General features: G+C 33.9%; 1 protein-coding gene across 1 annotated transcript; it reads left to right on the plus strand.

Annotated features, from left to right (window-relative positions):
• On the plus strand, positions 3604-8621 carry LOC109223484 (transcription activator GLK2-like). Its single transcript, XM_019387815.1, has 6 exons — positions 3604-4241; positions 4987-5127; positions 6459-6806; positions 7452-7508; positions 7758-7856; positions 8163-8621. Exons 1-6 carry the CDS (start codon positions 3801-3803, stop codon positions 8307-8309), a joined length of 1233 nt encoding a protein of 410 aa, XP_019243360.1. The 5' UTR covers positions 3604-3800; the 3' UTR covers positions 8310-8621.

Consider the following 17357-nt stretch of genomic DNA (forward strand, 5'->3'; position numbering starts at 1 on the left):
AGCCCCTTGACTCCCCTATTTTATGTTATTTCAGTTCCTTCAGACTATTGTATCAGATATTCTATTTCTTAGGCTTATAGCAACTCTGTAGTAGCTCATGACTTGTGACACCCCGATTTGGGCTGTGTCGGGATGGTTTCCTTTGTTATTATCATTGTTCTGTATTATTGACTATATTAAGCATGTGTTAGAATTGTTAGTGTTAATTAATTGCTTAAAAGAGGTGTTTGCGTTGTTCTGGCTGGCCTTGTCTTCACGAGAAGCGCCATCACTGCCGGGTTTGGGAATTGGGTCGTGACATGAGTAGAGCAAGATCTTGAAGCTGGGCATCAGGGAAGGGATTCGCAGTTAGGATAGGGATATACCTAATCGCTTTGCTTGGTTACTGTACGAGAATTATTAATGTGTTCTTGTTGATTCTAATTCCATAGGAATATAGGCGTTATATTAACTTGTATAGGCGAGTAGTACTTTGAAAAAATAATACGAGTAATATTTAACCTTGTCAATCAATAAACCAGATGATTAATTAGACAATTTAAGTGGAACACTCAATGAGATTGTTAGCTAACCTATTGCTCTGAAATATTTTCTCCCATTGAATTCGTCTCTAAGATTGCCAACTTGTTCCCTTTAATTTCTAGTTTACTTTAGTTAAATAATTACACTTTAGAAAATCGCTTGAATAGATCAATTATGTGTTGTTTAATTTAACTGATACAGTTAACCCTCTCTATAACAACCTCGTTTGTTCAGATATTTTTTTTTTGGCTTTTATAATGAATGGTTGTTATACACCTATAACATCATTTGATGTTTAAATATCTTTTGGCTGTTATAGATAAAAATTATCTAAAAATTAATTAATTTTTTTTAATGTTACATATAAAAAGATAAGAAAACTATTCAAATTTAAAATCTCAAAAGAATGCATATTTCACTAGTTAAATATTGAATAAAGCTAATACATTATTAATAAATTCATAACTAAATATATACATATTTAAACTCTATAGTAGACATTTAAAACTACCTAGAAAAATAAATTCTTTCAAGATTGATGCAAGAACTTTATAATTGTAGCTTGTTTCGTAGATTTCATTCTTTTACTAATATAACACTTGAATTGGCGAAGGTTCGTGTCCAAATTTTCAGCAAAAAGATATCCAATAGATGTTCCTTGAAGACAATCTAAGAGCTTAACAGTTAAATTTTCAATTTAAATATTTTTTTAAAATTTATCCAATGGAAAAGATATCATGTGCAAATCTTCAAATCTTATATATTATGCAAGATAAAAAAACTTTTTCAATGGAAAAGATTGTGTGCATATTTTTAGAATTATTAGTAGTAATCTTAAAGATTCTATATGGCTGTTATAGAGGGGTAATTTTACAAAGTGTGTTCTGCTATAAATATGGCCGTTGCTGTTATAGGTAAAAAACTATTATAAAAAGGTAAAATATAACTTAAAAAATCGATTTTGAGGAAAACATGGTTTTTATAGTGAATGACTGTTATGTAGGGATGTTGTTATAGAGAGGTTTGACTGTAGTTAATCACAAGTTTTGATGCGAACGATACTCTACTCACTCTTTATTACTTGTCAACAACGTATACTTGCGTGTGCATTTTGGAGCATTATTAAAACTTAGCTTTAAAGCAGAGGTATGACTTGAGATGATTTATAGCTAATCCAATTTAAAGGGAAGAAGGGTAATTAAATGCAAAGAAAATGACACAATAGAAAGTGATCTCTACATCTTTCGTAAAATTGATGGAGACTGTTCAGTTATTATTGCATCTTAAATATAGGTACGGAAGTCCTAATATCATTAAGTGTTTGGATAAATCACCATCTCATCGTGTTTTTTTTTTTTTTACTTGGTGTCCGATATCTATGTTGCAACCCGATTAAATTCGGATTCGTGACGAAATATCCTTTAATGGAGAATGGAGGGTAAGCGCGCCCTAACAAAGGTGACTCCATAGGATGAAGGAATACTTATCACTCCACCACAACTCTTATTGATCTGTCTCACGTTGTTGTGATAATACAAATGGCTGCTTCTTTTTTGGAAATTTTTAAATTAAACTCATTAAGTGTTTGGATAAGAATATCAAAAAAAAAATTAGAAAAAAAAACACGAAAACCCCTCACAATATGTACCCAAAGGGCTATAAGAAAGCCTAAATCTAATGGGGAAAAAAAACAATTTTCATTTCAAACTTTAAGGCACACGTCAATATTTGCTGCTTGAATATATAGCAGCCAACATTCTCTGAATTTTTTCAATATTTTTAACAGTAAAGATTAAAATTTAGTAGTATTATATCTGTCTTTGTGTGTGTATTAAACTTTGAAATTTGATTATACTCCAAACCCTGTCATTAAGGAAGTGAAGAGTAAATAAAAACTTTTGGCCATTTCAATAATTTCATATGTTTTTTGGGTTGTTAGGTATATTTTTTTAACTTAGAGCCGCTTGCGAGGTGGTCCTGGTATGTCTTAATTAATCTTTGCTCTGTACTAAATTTTTTAATTTCGTGGTACTTTAATTTTAGGTAGTGTTTTGTTTTTTTAATAATGAGGCCTCATTATATTTTGCTCAATAGCAGATGGTGTTTTTGATATATGAGGCATCACTATATTTTTCTTAAAATTTTCCATGAAAATATATCATGTTAAATCTGCTCAGATTTGGATGAGCTGGTCTGGGAATTTGGAATACATATATAGCTCGAATTGATCCATACAAGAATTTGTAAAAATACACACACAAAAAAAAAAAACAATTTTTAGTTAGCATATTTAATTATAACCCATTGTTTAGCTCAAATTAATTCGTACATTAACCTGATAGGCCAACTTTCTTTTTGGTTCAACTTATTTTAACCCGCTCAAATATAATTCCAACCTGCAATTATTACATTCTAATAATATATCCTTATTTTTTCTCGCTAGAAATTAAAGCAAACATGTACACTCTTCTACACACCAACCATGAGAAAATAAGCAAAGCATGTTATATTAACTGTATGATATATCATGTTCCTTTTTTCTTTTTCCTTTTTTTTTGTTTTTTTTTCCACTATTCAAACGGATATACATGAATTCATTCATATCAATCCACTCTCTAGTGAAAGATTTTTATTTCTAGAGCTCGAATTCGAAATCTCACGGAATATTGAAGTAGTCAAAAATCATTCCATCACAACTTAGAGGTAGCTTGAAACCTTCACTCCATTTTTTCTCATCTCAATCAAATAGTAAAAAGTTATCTCCACATGATTTATATGTTACGAGTTCGAGTCGTGAAAGTAGCTAATGATACTTGCATTAGGGTATGCTATCTACATCACGCCCCTTAGGTGTAGCCCTTCTTCCACGAATTCTGCATGAACGCAGAATACTTTGTGCACCGAGCTACCCAATCAAACCATAAAAAGAAACAAAAGCAAATAGAACAGCGCTCACGAGCTTTTGTAATACTAGATTTTTCTATATTCGAAAAAAGGCCATCCACAAACCCTTTAAATATTAAAAGAAAATACTATTATATATTATTAATTCAAGAACAAGCCAAAACAAAGAGAAAAAGAGAGACGTTCTACACATGTTGTGGTGGAAATCAAATCTTTCCAACCCTCCCTTCTCCCCTATATACAACAATCCTCTCGTCAGTTCCATAACTTAAATTCTTTCTCCTTTTGGTGTTTAGTTTCCAGTTTTTGCATCCTTATATTCATTTCACGTGGCATTAATTATTACAAAATTGAAGTTTACTTACATTTTTGGGATGCTAACTGTATCACCTTTGAGCTACAAAACCACCAAAAATGACAAGGATAATCACATGGAAAGTTTCACGATTCGAGGAGTTGATGATTTTCTACAGTTTGGTGATGGGAATTTGCTCGAAAGCATTGATTTTGATGACATTTTCTTGGGGAGCAACGTCGACGATGATGTGCTACCAGATTTGGAGATGGACTCAGAGATTCTTGCTGAATTCTCAGTTAGTAGTTGCGACGAATCTGATCATATGAATAGTTATAATACTACTACACCACCACTCCACGTAGAAGAACACAACTCTTTCAGAAAAGATGAAGTGGAAAAAATACCATCAGATTTGAATCAGAAGAGTGAAAAATCTAAACCCAAGTCAAAGGAAAATGATAAGTGCAAGAAATCATCGAGGCAATCCAAAAATCCAGAAGGGAAGAGAAAAGTGAAGGTAAACCAAAAAAAAAAAAAAAAAAGATTTGAGGAAAATATAATTCAAAAATATCGTCACCGATCTTAGTTTCTTTTTCTCTTGAGCTGAGTTTCTTGAGCTGAGAGTCTATTGAAAACAACATCTCCTTCTTTACAAAATAAGAATAAAGCTGCATATACACTATTCTTTTCAAACCTCACTTATGGGATATCTGTTATTATTATTGTTGTTGTTGGTCTTAGTTTTTTCGATAAATTATCATGAGGAATTAACTTTTCACTATGCTCCTCACTTTAGTATATTTTTTTTAGGGTTTTCATGTAATCCATAGGAAGTAAACCTTTCTTTCGGAGTTTAAGTTCGATGATAATAAAAATATTTACACAATTAGATCATTGAGAAGATAATTACAGATAACTTTAATAACTCCATAAACCTATGCTAAATAGGTTAACTGTATTTTGTTATATATAGAACTACAATAACAACAACAAATTTAGTGTAATCTCATAAATGGTGTCTGAGGAAGATAGTGTGTATGCAACCTACTTTACAAAGGTAAAGATATTATTTATAATAGACTCTCGCTCAAGCAAAACAGTGATTAAAAAAATACAGTAATGAAAAAAACCATTAAAAAGAGGCAGTAACAAGAAAAGTTACTGTATTTCTCTCTTTGTTTGTTTGTCCTTTAATTTATTTTCTTTCCAGCTTGAGTTTTTCTATTTTGGATAAAATGAAAAGTTTCTTGAATTGTGTGAAGGTGGATTGGACGCCAGAGCTACACAGGAGATTTGTACAAGCAGTAGAGCAATTAGGTGTAGATAAAGCAGTCCCATCTAGGATTTTAGAACTTATGGGTGTTGAAGGTCTCACTCGCCATAACATTGCTAGCCATCTTCAAGTAAGCATTCTTCTCTTCGCTACGCTAGATGGATTCAGGATTTAAGTTCTATCTATTCAATATTTAAGATTTTTTCGTATTGAATCTATATATTTTTAAGATTATGAATTTATATCTAGTATTTTTTGCGATTTTAATGGATTTTTTACACTTATATTTGTGCATTACACCAAAAGTACTGAATTCATATGAATCCGGTACTGAAAGGCTGCATACGCCCGTGCGTCTTTGGTCACATCCGATTTTGTTTTGGACTTGGCTTTTCATTCTCTTTGTGGTTAAGTCATCTTATATATATATTCAAGAATAAGAAGTACAACAACAACAATCCCAATGTAATTTTACAAGTGGGGTCTGGGAAAGATAGTTTGTACGCAGACTTTAACGCTACCTGGAGCTATTTCCGATAGACTCTCGACTCAAGAAAAAAGAAGTATATATTCATTTTTCAGTAGATTGAGTGTACTAGTATCAATGGTAAATTAAAAGTCTTCCTCAAGAGGAGCTTAGTGGAAATTAATTTGAAAAAGGATTAGATCACTATCAATTGTACGAGCTATTATGGCTGCATTCCCTTGTTTTTGGCCAAATAGCATATTTCTATCTACAAAGAGATAAGCATATCTTGCCTGCAAATTTCGAAGCTTTCTGCTTTTCTCATAATAGAAGTATATTTTCTGGGGCAAAAGATGAATAAATTCTCTCTTTTGACTTCAATTATCTTACAGACCACCTTTTAATAGAAGGCAAAACTCTAAGAGTAAGACTTGCTAGATCAAAGGCGAATTCAGGATTTTAACGTGACGGGGCAATACTGTTTCACTCAACCAGTGTCCCATAAAGGCTTTTAGCGTTGAGGGTGCCAAGTTATTCATATAATCATTTTCAAGATATACACATATACATATATAAGATTTCTGCCAAAGTTTACGAGGTCCGATGACCCCTCAACACTATAAATAGGTCTGCCTTTGTGCTAGATTATTACAATATTGTGTTCTATTTTAGTTCAACTAGTTTAATTAAATACGATTAGACAATATATTTTGTATAACGCATTGTTGGGATCAACTTTTGCGCACCTCAATTATTCTATCAACTATGTGTTACCTTTCATCAAAGGTTGCATGCAGGTATCAAGGCTTAGGTAAATGGAAAGAGCTCACAACGTATTTTTTTTGTCTTTCTCGTAATTTAAATCCTGTTCTCCAAAGTTTGAACCTACTGCATTGATGGCTAAGTCACACCCTCAAATGCAAAACAATATTTTAACTATTTCAGAACACATATTGCAACAAATAACCATAGAAGGGATGTTGTTATATGTGCAGAAATATAGAGCCCATCGGAAACATTTGCTTGCGAGAGAAGCGGAGGCGGCAAGTTGGAGCCAAAGAAAACAAATGTACGGCGGTGCAGCCTTGATTAGAGGTGCCGGAAAGAGAGATATAAACCCATGGCCGCCAACACCGACCATGGGTTTTCCACCTATGGCGGCGGCATCTATGCCGCCTCATTTTAGACCTCTACACGTCTGGGGTCATCCACCCACCGATCAATCTATGATGCACATGTGGCCGAAACATATAACGCCTCTCCCACCAGCATGGGCACCGGTTGTTTCTCCTCATTCTTCTCCACCTACAGATCCTTCCTTTTGGCATTCACACAATCAAAGAGTGAGTGTCTTTTTGTTCTCAATCTCTCTCTCAATTACATATGAGTTTAAGTTATATTCATTGAATTAAAGCAATAACACGAATATTTCTAGTAGAACATCAACAGTGTAAGGATATTTAGTAGTATATTCTTTTACTTGAAAATATTATAGTTGTTGAGAGAATGAACAATTATGGCTTGAATCCACAGAAGGAGCCAGGATTTTAACTTTATGAGTTCTGGATCTTGGCAGTGGCAGATCCACATATGCATCCAAAGGGTGTCAACCGACACCCCTTCGTCGAAATATTACACTGTTTAGCTCGGTAATTTTTAAAAAAATATGTATATATGTATATAATGACACCCCTTGACTTCTTGGTGAGTTTATTTCTTTATATTTTGACTCTCCTTAATGAAAATCATGGCTCCGCCACTGGATCTTGAAACGATGATTTCAAGTACTAACAACTGAGTTCTAAATTTAATACTTTTAATTTGTATATTTGTAAAGAATTTCTTAACACAAATACACTATTTGAGCAAAAGTTACTGAATTCGGCCGAACACATAACCAGGCTTCGCTTCGCCCCTACTTGAATCTATGGAATTTATATTCATATAATTGTGGGAGAGAACTAATATTCTCTTTTCTTTTGGTGCAGGTACTAACCTCTCTTGCACCAGGCACTCCTTGCTTTCCTTCACCAATAGCACCCACGGTAACTATTCAATCAATCAACTATTTGCTATATGAAGTCTATTAATTTTTTCAGTTGCATGCTTTTTGGTTTTGGATACATTTAGAAGAACCGGTAAAGTTGATGCAATATGACCAGGAAGTCACAGGTTCGAGTGTAGTGCACCGGGCTGCCCTTTTTATATATTTCGTATTAATGTGAAGAAAAACAATTGCATACATATTTAAATAAGTTTTTTGTCTTATTTAATCACACAATAATTTCATGCAGACATTTCCAGTTTCGTGCATCCCACCCCCTGCCATGATCAAAGTTGTCCCCACCGGAGCACGACAAGATTTGCCTAAACCTCCTTCTGATTTTCATCCTGTGAGTTCTCTCTCTTTTTCGAAAATTAAATTTGTGACGTTAGTGTTACAGTTACTTAGTTTAATGACTTTACTGTTACAAAAAATAATTTTATGACTTTATCGTTATTAAAAAAGGTTCATAAATGAGGGAAAATGGTGCATTTGTTCTTTGATCTCTTCTAAAAGTATAAGTTACACAACCTTAAATATTCAAGTCATAAATATCGTTAGTCCTAACTTTTATGTACTAGTGAATTTGCTCATTACGTGTTTCAATATTTTGATGATTTTATTTCCTGACATATTTTTTTGAATATTGTGATAGTCAACGGAGAGCATAGATGCGGCCATTGGAGATGTGTTAGCAAAGCCATGTCTGCCACCACTTCCCCTCGGACTGAAACCCCCCTCAATCGACAGTGTGTTGAATGAATTACAACGTCAAGGGATTAATAAAATACCTCCAACTTAAGTTTATGAGTTTCAAGCTGCGGGGGTGGAATTAATTTTTTCGGGTTTTAATTTCTTGGATCGCTAAGAATTAAAACCTTCAATTCGACGACATTTCTTGCACTTGATGCATGAAGAAGAACTCAATAATGGAAAAAATCATCTATAATGCGAGTATTTTCTTCCTAACTTCTTGTACTCTTTTGTTCTTGTTTCCTTTTGCACAAGAACAATGATTTAACTTAACAATGGGTTTGCACATGCATGGAATGGTCACTTGTGACTATTTTGTCCCCAATTTGAGAATCCAATAATGGCAAGAGCTTATTGCAAACTTGCTCCACTCTTCTTCTATTTCTATCGTATAACAAGGAGCATTATTATGAAACGAAATTAAAAGAACAATAATGAAAGTCAAGCAATGGTAAGAAATGATATATTCAAGATAAGACTGAAAAGGAAAAGGAAAGAAAGACTAAGGTCCCATTTGTTTGCTCTAATAAAAAAGTTTTAATCTTAATTATTCATATTTCATTTATTATGTGGGTTTGTTTTTAGGTCTCAACCACCATTTATATAATCATCACTACCAACTACCGTTATCACAACTGCCACCAATTAATATTGACAATCACCATTGTCATAGCTCACTAGCATCCACCATAATTATCAGTCGTCGACACCAACTACAACCATCAACTACGACCATTAACCCACTATTGTATGTCACCATCACTACTAGCTACTAACTATAACCACCATCATCACCCAATAACCGGAGGCGAAGTCAAGATTTGAGATTTATGGTTCGAGGTAGTAGTTCGTTAAGTTACAGTGTTCCGAAAATCCAAAGTTAATAATTTGTATATATTTAATGAATTTCTTAAGCTACTGGGTTTGACCGAACCCGTATCTCGCATGCTAGCTTCGCTCTTGCCAATACCACCTCTGCGCACCATCACTAGTCGGCACCAATAACCACCACTTATAGTAATCATGCACCCCAACCAACTACCATAAAATTTTTAAAAATATTTTGGTGATATAGTATCAGATTAATTAGTATTTATATTTGAATTTTATATTTATTAATTTTTAAATATAAACCAATTTTACACATTCAGATGTTGAGAAAATAATCTTAATAGTTAGTATTCAGATCATGATAACATCTTAATATTCAGATGTATATTTAGACATTTTAATATTAATACACATCTTTAAATATTCAGATGTGTGTAACGTCTTAATCTTAATAAATACAAATGAAGCCTAATTGATGCATGAATATCGTATGTATCCTATAACTTTTTTATCCCAAAGTTGTGCCATTGGTAGCAACTGAATGAATTTATTTGGAGAGTCGTTAAATGAATATACACTTGTGGGAATATATTAGGTATGTTCAGAGGCGAATTTAGGATTTCTAAAATATGGGTGCACCATTTAAGAAGAGGAAAAAAAATTATTAAGTGGGAATTAATCTCTGTTCCTTTGAGTAAATAACTCAGAATCCAACCAATTGCAACATTCAGCCGTTGTGAAGCATGGGAGCCAAGTGCCAACATATGATATGAGACTAATTCTCAAAAATACATACGTAAACTAGTTTGGCGGAAAAACCATGAGTTCACGTGATCTATAAACTATCCTATAAATCCACATATGGGTATGTTGTTGTTGTCGTTGTCAAATGGGGGCCGGGCATTGAAAATGATAGAAGAAATGTTCTTTTGAGAGAAATGGGGACCATCGATCAAAAGACAGCAGCAAGTAAACTCCCAATACTGCCACTTCATACCTAACTATATTTAGACCTCATTTCAAAATTATTGAACTTCAATCTTTGCTCAAATAATTATATATTCATTTTAGAGATTTTGCTTAGATTTTGAAAAAGAAGAAGAGACGGAAATGGAAATGATTTTGTAAAGGGACAAAGACTGTAGGGAACTGAGTCTGAGGGCAGTGGTACCAACTGCATGTGGGAGTAAAATATATTTTAGAATTCAGAGAGAATATGGTTTAGGCTTCCACGTAGAGAAAAAATCTCAGCCACAACAGAAAAACAGTTCTGTTGGAAATAGCGATAAGTCCAACAACGTTTATGCTAATCGAAAATGACTTGGCGGGCCAAAAAGCAAGAACGTGCCCTCTAGCCTGTCTCTAAAGTCGTGAATAATTTGGTAAATACCAAATTATCGTATTAAAATCGAAAATTTTCGTATTTAATATGGTACTATTGGTTTAAGTTTGAAAAAAAATGATATTTGATATTTAGAAAAGTAATACCGAAATACTGATACTGTACCAAAATATATAATAAGTTACAAAATACACATATTATTGATTATAACATACTAAGTTACATAATACTTTTCTTTGGTATGCATGTTGAGGCTGGCAGTAAAGCCCATGTACTACTTTAGACATCCAAAAAAAAAAAAAAGGAATAAGGTAGGCTGCAGGATTTGACTCTTATTCTCTAGGATGCGAAGCATCTTAACGTAATACTTTTACGATTTTAGGGTGGTTCTTCTCGTATATTGAATTGCATCTGTTGGATTAGTCCTTGTTGTATTCTCTAACTTCAGTAATTAGCTCTAAGCAAGTAACAAGACATTTTTAATGATAAAATTTATTCCTTTATGTACCTTTTTTCTCTTTGTGAATTGATACTTGCTGGTTTTGGATAAAATCTTGTCAATTGTCATGTGAGCTTAGAACGTTTTTATTTTTATATTTTTGAGTATTTTAATTAAAAATATTATAATTTATGGTTTTATGCACTAGTTAATATTGAAACCGAAGTTACCGTACCGAATAAACCGAAATCGAAAGGAGAAAAGTCGAACCATACCGAATATAATTAGGTATGGTATTGGTATAGCATTTTAAGAACCTGAATACTGAAAATATCGAACCGAAATATCTAAATACCGTACCGTACCGACTGACGAACACCCCTGCCTGTCTCACTCTCTCTTTCTTTGTCTTTCTTTTTTGAAAAAAGGGCCAAATATATCCTTCTATTTTGGTATATTGTCCACATCTATCTTCCGTTATACTATTGGGTCACATCTATCTTTGCTGTTAACCAAACTTTTTAAAAATACCCTCTACCTAAGGGAAAGCTACCAGATTAAAAAAAATGAACCGTTTTCTTTTTTAAAATTAAAAGCCCATTAACTCATAACCAATGACTCTTGAGCTCTGATGATTTATGGATTTATGCTTTCATCGCATACAACGAAATAGACATTGGGCTCGAACGATAGGCGCTCTAAAATCATAATGTTGAAAATTAAAGCATAACGCGTGGTGGTTGTTACGACCCAAAATTCCACCATAAATGTCGTCATGGCACTTAGTCTCTATGACTAAGTAAGCCGTTCATAATAACAATTCAAGTCATTTTTATTTTATTTTATAAATAATCGAAACCAACAGCGAAAATAAAGATACAACCTCCCAAGACTGGTAGTACTGAGTCACGAACTCTAACTAAATACATGAAATGATCTGAAGGAAATTAAATATACACTACTGCTCGAATAATAATTGACAGTACGATAAAAGGGAAAGACTCCAAGGGACTGCGACGACCAAGTAGCTCTACCTTGAATCCTTGCGATCACACTCTAACTCTGTCCGAGTCCTATATCTCCAATACCTGGCTCTGTACATAAAAAAAAATATACAGAAGTGTAGTATGAGTACACCACAACGGTACGCAGTAAGTATCATGACTAACCTCGGTGGAGTAGTGATGAGGTACAGTCAAGACACTCACTAGTCTAACAACCTGTGCAATATAGCATACAAAAATAATAGGAAACAAATAACGATGATAGCAACAATAATCAACCAGTGATATAAACAGCAGGGCAACAAGAACACCATAAATATTGCTCAACTAATAATGAATACAAGTGCAATCAATTAATCAAGTTCTTCAAATATAAATCTTTCGTCTATACATCTTTCAAATAATAATCTTAGGATATAATACTTTCCAATAAATATATTTTGAATATACTTCCTTCAAATAAACATCTTGTGTATATAGTTCTTTCAAATAAATATCTTTCGAATATAATTCTTTCAAATAGACATCTTTCGAATATTATTCTTTCAAATAAAAGTCACCATGTGACACCTTATTTCATAATCATAAAATACGGGTCTCAACCCACTTTTATATTTCCACGGTACCTCGTGCCAATTTCTCTATCACACCCGCACTGACAACTCACGTGCCAATATCATTTTAACTATATAACCACGGCACCTCGTGCCCATATTTCATATCATAACTGCACGGACAATTCACGTGCCAATAATAAATTCATTATATTTTTCCGGCACTTCGTGCCTATATCATAATCCCCCTGACAATATTCACAGGCTCATAACTTCAACTATGTCCAATTATTATCAAATTTACTGGATCTATAAAACAAATTTGCACATTATATATAAAAGAAATTACCAAGAAATCACAACATCACATAAAGTCACCAACACAATATTCTCACATCACCACATATCATCCCTTATAATAGCCACCCTTATCTCTCCTATAGCCACCCTTATCGCTCTTATAATAGCCTCCCTTATTGCTCTGTTTAATAGCCATCCTTATCGCTCCGCCCAGACAATATCCCAATATATAACCACAGTGAAATGCCACCCTTATACCCACATAATATCAACAATGGAATGCCACCCTTATCCGCCGTATAACAATGACCAAATCACACAACATTTTACACGGAATACTATGACAACAACACAACACAACAATTCATATAGCAAATTGCCCATATGCCACAACCAATTCCAGCGATACAACAAAATCAATTAATTTTACCACAAAAAGCCCAAGGCTCCACACAACGTTTATAAAACCTCAAAAAACAACAAGGATGGAAAATAATTCATCATAGGAGAACACCTTCTTTGATTCATATTTTCGATAATTACATTAATGCCTCTTCTTAACTTATTTAATTAATTATTTACAAATAAAAAATTCATAATAAAATTATTTCCAGGAAATATCAAATCAACAAACACATGGAATTCACATAAATATCCAAGCAGCAATCACACCAAATTATTATATAAATACGAAATCGACAAACAAATAATAAAGCATGGCAATCAAAGATTTACTAAGTTTCCACAATTTTTCAATTTAATACTTACGGGTGTCTACAATTTTCAGCGGACATAATTTGCACATATAAATCAAGAACGTACTCGTCACCTCGCGTACATGATTTTTCATTCTAACAATTTCCACATAAGACTCAATGCCTAAGGGGAAATTCCCCCACACAAGGTTAGGCAAGATACTTACCTTTATGAAGTTAGTCCAATATTCCAAAATCGCCTCCTTGCTTGAATCGACCTTCGGATAGCTATCAGATCTATCCAAATTAATTGTATAACTTCATTAAAATTCATCGGAAATAATTCCGGATAATATAACGTCGACTTAAAAATTTAATTCTAAAAAGTCAACCAAAAGTCAACGCGGGACCCGCCTCTCGGAGCCCGACATAATTTTCACGAAATCCGAACACCCATTCCGATACGAGTTCAACCATACCAATTTTATCAAATTCCGATAACAACTCGACCTCCAAATCTTAAATTTTCGTTTTTGGAAGATTTTGCAAAAATCTTGATTTCTTCCATCTAAATCCGTATTAAATGATGAAAATAACCATGGATTTATGAAATACAAACATATTCGAGTATAGGACACTTACTTGAGTCGAAATCGTGAAGAACACCTCAAAATCGCCCAACAACCGAGCTCCAAAAATTCTCAAAACGAAATGAAAAGTCACTGATTTTCGATGCCTTATGTTTCTGTCATTTCCGCTTCTGCGTACGGAATTGCGCACCTGCCGAGCCGCTTCTGCGACTCAAAAGCTCGCTTCTGCGATCTACAGTGCCCAGGCCAAGCTCGCACCTGCGAAGCCACTTTCGCTTCTGCGGTTGTCGCGCATGCGATGGCCAGGCGCATCTGCCCTTGCGCTTCTGCGCAGAAGCTGCCACTTCTGCGGCCTTCTTCATCAGCTCCTGCCCAGGTTGCTGCTGCGTTTCCACAGTGCACTGCCCAAGCAACCATTGATCTTCCTCATTCCTCATTATTATCTCGTAAGTTTAATGTAATGCAACTCTATTTATTCTTCATAGTTGAGCCTAAATGTTGACATTTCATTCTCACATTTGCAACTGTATATAAGTTTTTATTTTTTATTTTTACCTCCAAATATCTCATTACAATGGCGTAAGCTCTTCGGTTACATGCAAAGAACCATGGCTCGTCTTAATATCATCTACAAATAGATTCAAATACTTCTACTTTTAAGCAAAAGAATTGCTGCTTCTGCGATCACTCCCATGGCTGCCAACGTCCGCTTCTGCGCTTCCAACATCGCACCTGCGATGACTGGCATGTCCCTTCACAGTTCGCTTCTGCGATGCAAGGAGTCGCTTCTGCGATGAAGCTTCCACAGAAGCGAAAACATCAGCTGCTGCCCAGAAAACAGCAGCAATTTCAACAGCTACCTCAGTCCGAAATTTATTCTGTTAACCTTCTGAAATTCATCCGAGGCTCTCGGGACTTTAACAATTTATACCGACATGTCCCAAAATACAATACGAACTTAGTCGAGGCTTTAAACAACGTTAAACAACACAGAAATTTCGAATCGCGCCTATCGAATTATGAGTTTTCAAATCTTCCAACTTCTATATTTTGCGTCGAAACATATCGAATCAATCCGGAATGACTTCAGGTTTTGCACGAAAGTCATAAATGACGTAACGGAGCTGTTCCAATTTTGGGAATCGAAATATGACCTCGTTATCAAAATTTCGACCTTCTGTCGAATTTTTCCAAAATCTCATATTTTCCAACTTTCGCCAAAATGCGTCGAATTGTCCTACGGACTTCCAAATCCAAATCTGAACATACGCCTAAGTCCGAAATCACCATACGAAGCTATTGTCATCATCAAATCTCCATTCCGAGTTCGTTTGCTCAAAAGTCAACTCTCTGGTCAACTCTTTCTATTTAAACTTCAAAATGGGAATTTTCCTTTAAATTTAATTCCGACTCTTCCGAAAACTAAACTCGACCACATACACGAGTCATAATACATATTACGAAGATGCCTTTAGTCGTTGAACGAGGTGTAAATTCTTAAAACAACAAGTCGGGTCGTTACAGTGGTACTGGATTTCTATATATATATTAGAAAATTGAGGGCATTATCATGCAAAGAGATTATAAATTATTTCCATTTTGTAAATGGTGCTGAATCAATACTCAATTAATTGTATATGGGCTGATTATTATCTTATCCATGAGGAGTAATGATTCTTCGGATTCAATATTCAAATGTAGAAATAAGTTCCTCTCTCGCTCTAGCTACCACCTCAACATGATGAAGGAAGTTTAGGTGCGTGTAACATTTTCTCATAATTAGTACTAAAAGTTTTAATATAATATACAAAGCTGAATTAGAAGAAACCATCTATAATTATGATTGATTTCTAATGTGTTATCTATCAATTATGAGCTTGATTTTTTCGACTTTGTTCTTGCAAACGTGGTATTTTCTATCTATTGGTCGAGGTTTCACAAAAATGGTATTAATTCAAGTCATTCAGGTTAATGGATTTTTTTTTGTTGAAAAAAACGAATATTTTTTTTAATCTGGTACTGGTAGCTTTTCGTTAGGTGGAGGGTATTTTAAAAAGTTTAATTTTGGCCCTTTTCCTTCTTTTTTTTTTTTTTTTTAACTTAGCATCCGTTGTCACTAATTTGGATCCGCAAAGTGTTGGATTTACTGGAGAGAAAGCTTCTTATAAGAATTTTTATTATCAAGATTTGAATCCGAAACTTCTATTTAAAGAAGCAATTAGACCACACTTTTTGTGGTTATATATATGTTTCTTTGTCACCTCTTTATTTTCTACTCTCTTCATCTAATTTTATGTAGGAAAAAAGGTCAAGTTTGTTCTTGTACTCTTGTAAATAATTTATATTTATCCCTTGTTATATTTACATCCAAATAAACCCTACCGTTAATAAAGTAAGCAAAACTGACCTAGGCCTAACGACCTTTACTGCGACACCCAGCCCCTCAAACAAATTGCCACATAGATATAGGTATCAAATTCTGAGGGTCGGGTGCCACAATATTATTGAAGAGCTGTGAGGGTTGGGGGCAATTTGCTCACTTTGTTAATGGTAAGGGGTATTTGGATAAAAAAATATAACAAAAGATAAATGTAAACTATTTATCAAAGTATAAGGGTAAACTCTTTCCTTTTATTTTTAATGTTTAAATGTGTATAGTTTTAGGGTTGTTTGGTTGGAAAACAAGTTATTCTATGATTAATTATCTCGAGATTAGTTATCCCACCCTCCCATGAGGATAAAAAAAGCACTACAATCCCGGAATAACTAATCTCGAAATTAGTTATACGACAAATTTATTCCAACCAAATATGGGATAATTCATCTCAAATTTAATCTCGGAATTAATTATCCATAATCGCTTATACCAAACGAGCCCGTTTGACACATAAGCTAACTATACGGACCACATGTCACTTCATATTACATACGCAGGTCTCCATTACATATACATCGGCGGAAAATGAAGATGTTTGGATTAAAAAACTTTCAAATATATAAGTATATGTCAATTTTCTTAAAAAGACTAAAACAAAGCATTACGTTACATTAATTAAAATAGACGGAGTACTTAGATTAATTCTTTTGCACCTCTGACTAATTCTTCTACACTTCTGATTTGGCCTAACTTATTAATTAATGATAGTGTATGATGTTGGGCATATTTCTATATGTTATAATGTTACTTCACTCATGTTTTAACTGCTTTTTGATGCTATTTGATCTTTAAAATATCCAACATGGAGTATGTATGAGTCCAAATTTGGACGACCACAGCCATTTGATAAAGGCAACGGAAGATGAGATCTTCAAATGCGGGACGCCCTACGAGGGATGACAGAC

Source organism: Nicotiana attenuata, chromosome 3 (genome assembly GCF_001879085.1).
Source record: "Nicotiana attenuata strain UT chromosome 3, NIATTr2, whole genome shotgun sequence".
NCBI classification, from domain to species: Eukaryota; Viridiplantae; Streptophyta; class Magnoliopsida; order Solanales; family Solanaceae; genus Nicotiana; species Nicotiana attenuata.